General features: G+C 46.5%; 1 protein-coding gene across 3 annotated transcripts in view; it reads left to right on the plus strand.

Moving 5' to 3' along the window:
- CHMP7 (charged multivesicular body protein 7) overlaps nt 1-732 on the plus strand; it is a 13487-nt gene extending 12755 nt beyond the window's left edge. For all 3 annotated transcript variants that reach the window (XM_006140665.3, XM_027772796.1, XM_027772794.1), the window contains exons 9-10: nt 211-390; nt 622-732. In XM_006140665.3, the coding sequence (XP_006140727.1) occupies nt 211-390; nt 622-674 (233 nt within the window). In that variant the 3' untranslated portion in view covers nt 675-732. The remainder of the gene's footprint in view (nt 1-210; nt 391-621) is intronic.
- The last annotated feature ends 1002 nt before the right edge of the window (nt 733-1734 follow it).

Below are 1734 nucleotides of genomic sequence, written 5' to 3' on the forward strand. Positions count from 1 at the left end.
GGGTCTGTTCCATGATGTTAGCAAAATACACCTCCTTGATGACTTAGCTCTGTGTCTGGAAAAAGGACATGTGCTTGAAGGTACCTCTGTCTCTGACTCAAGTGATGTTTTTTTAAAGCCTTGTAAAGCCAAACTAGAGTTGGTAACTGGACTCATTAATGCATTTCCTCCCTAAAGTTTATGCATCCTTTCATTGTTTTTCCCTCGCAGATTTTGACAGTGAGGAACTAGAGAAGGAATTGGACTTCCTCCTTCAGGACACCACCAAAGAACCTTTGGAGCTGCCCGACAACCCTCATGAGACGTTTTATACCAACAGTGTGCCTAACCCTAGGATCTCAGATGCTGAACTTGAAGCCGAACTTGAGAAACTGTCCTTATCAGAGGGAGGTATGGAGCTGTTTTCTAGGGCTGCTGGTGGGCGAGTGGCCGTCTGGATGACAGAGCAGCCCAGTGCAGAGTTGGGGAGTCCCAGCCCAGTTACTCAGTTTGCTTGGGTACCAAAGCCCTGGAAAGGAATCAGGGGATTCCTTATGTCTATTAAGACTTAGTCCCTTAAATACTGGGATGCTTTTGTCTTAAAGATTTTTCTGTTACCAGTGTTAATTTTTCACCTTGCAGGTTTGGTCCCAAGCAGTAAATCTCCGAAAAGGCAATTGGAACCGACTCTCTAAAGCCATTGCAGGACCCTCAAGTAATGGACTTTCATGTAAAAGAGAGACCAGGCTTGTGTGTGTGTACATAGTTATTTAAATGAGAAACTCAGAATTTGTTGGGAAGAGGAGGAAGGAGAACCACTCTGACCTATCTGGATGCTACCACTTACTACAGGACAGATGTAATCTCTGGCAGCAGTGCTCGAAAGGCTTGCTCCCAGCTGGTATTGAGGACCTGCCTTCTCATCTTTCTAGTGCCACAATTTATACAGTTCTGTGTTTGACCTGTTGTCTCCCATAGCCTGCAGTTCTTGCCATTGGCTCAGTTAGGTTTGTCTTCACCCACCAGCTTCATTCCAGCCAGTGAAGGTGAAAGATTTGCAGCTTTGCCAAATTAACATCAGTCCTCTCCCTCCTCCATGGTTTTAAGAGAGATTTATTCTGTCTCTAATGTCGGTTAAACAACCTACTCCCATCCTAATCGATTTTCATTGGTAATGAGGCTGAGAATCAAATGCTTACAAGTTTTATGCAAGGGGACTTAACAGCTGCCGCTTTATGGAGAAACATACAGTGGAAAAGATTTTTCTCTAGGGTCATGTATCAGATTCTCCAGGTGTTCAGAAAACTTGGTCACTCTCAGTGGCTCAGTGTGCTGACAGTGGGAGGGGGCCGGTGTGGTTGGTGGCCGCTGCCTCTCCTCTCCTATCTTGTGCAGAAGAAGATCTGCTGCCTGCAGAAAGGGTTATCCTTGGTCTTTTGAACTTTAACAGGGAGAGGCCCAGGTGACCATAGGGCCTAAAATGTCCCAACCCCATCTGCTTTCTTAAAGAGGCAAGACTTTTGCCTTGGCCCCATCATGAAATAACTTAAATTAAAAAATATATACCTATTTTCTAGAATAAGCCACACAACAACACACCTCCCCTTCTTGAGCCTGGTACACAGTGAGCTCTTTGGATTCAGAAAGCATTCGGTGTAGCCCACTGCCCGGGGCAGGCAACCTGAGCCAGGACGTGCAAGAGAAGCTGGTGGTTGTGGCTTTTTCCCCGTCTTCCCCACCCCCCCCGGGCCCCCC

The sequence above is a fragment of the Tupaia chinensis genome, unplaced genomic scaffold (assembly GCF_000334495.1).
Source record: "Tupaia chinensis unplaced genomic scaffold, TupChi_1.0 Scaffold000039_1, whole genome shotgun sequence".
NCBI lineage: Eukaryota > Metazoa > Chordata > Mammalia > Scandentia > Tupaiidae > Tupaia > Tupaia belangeri.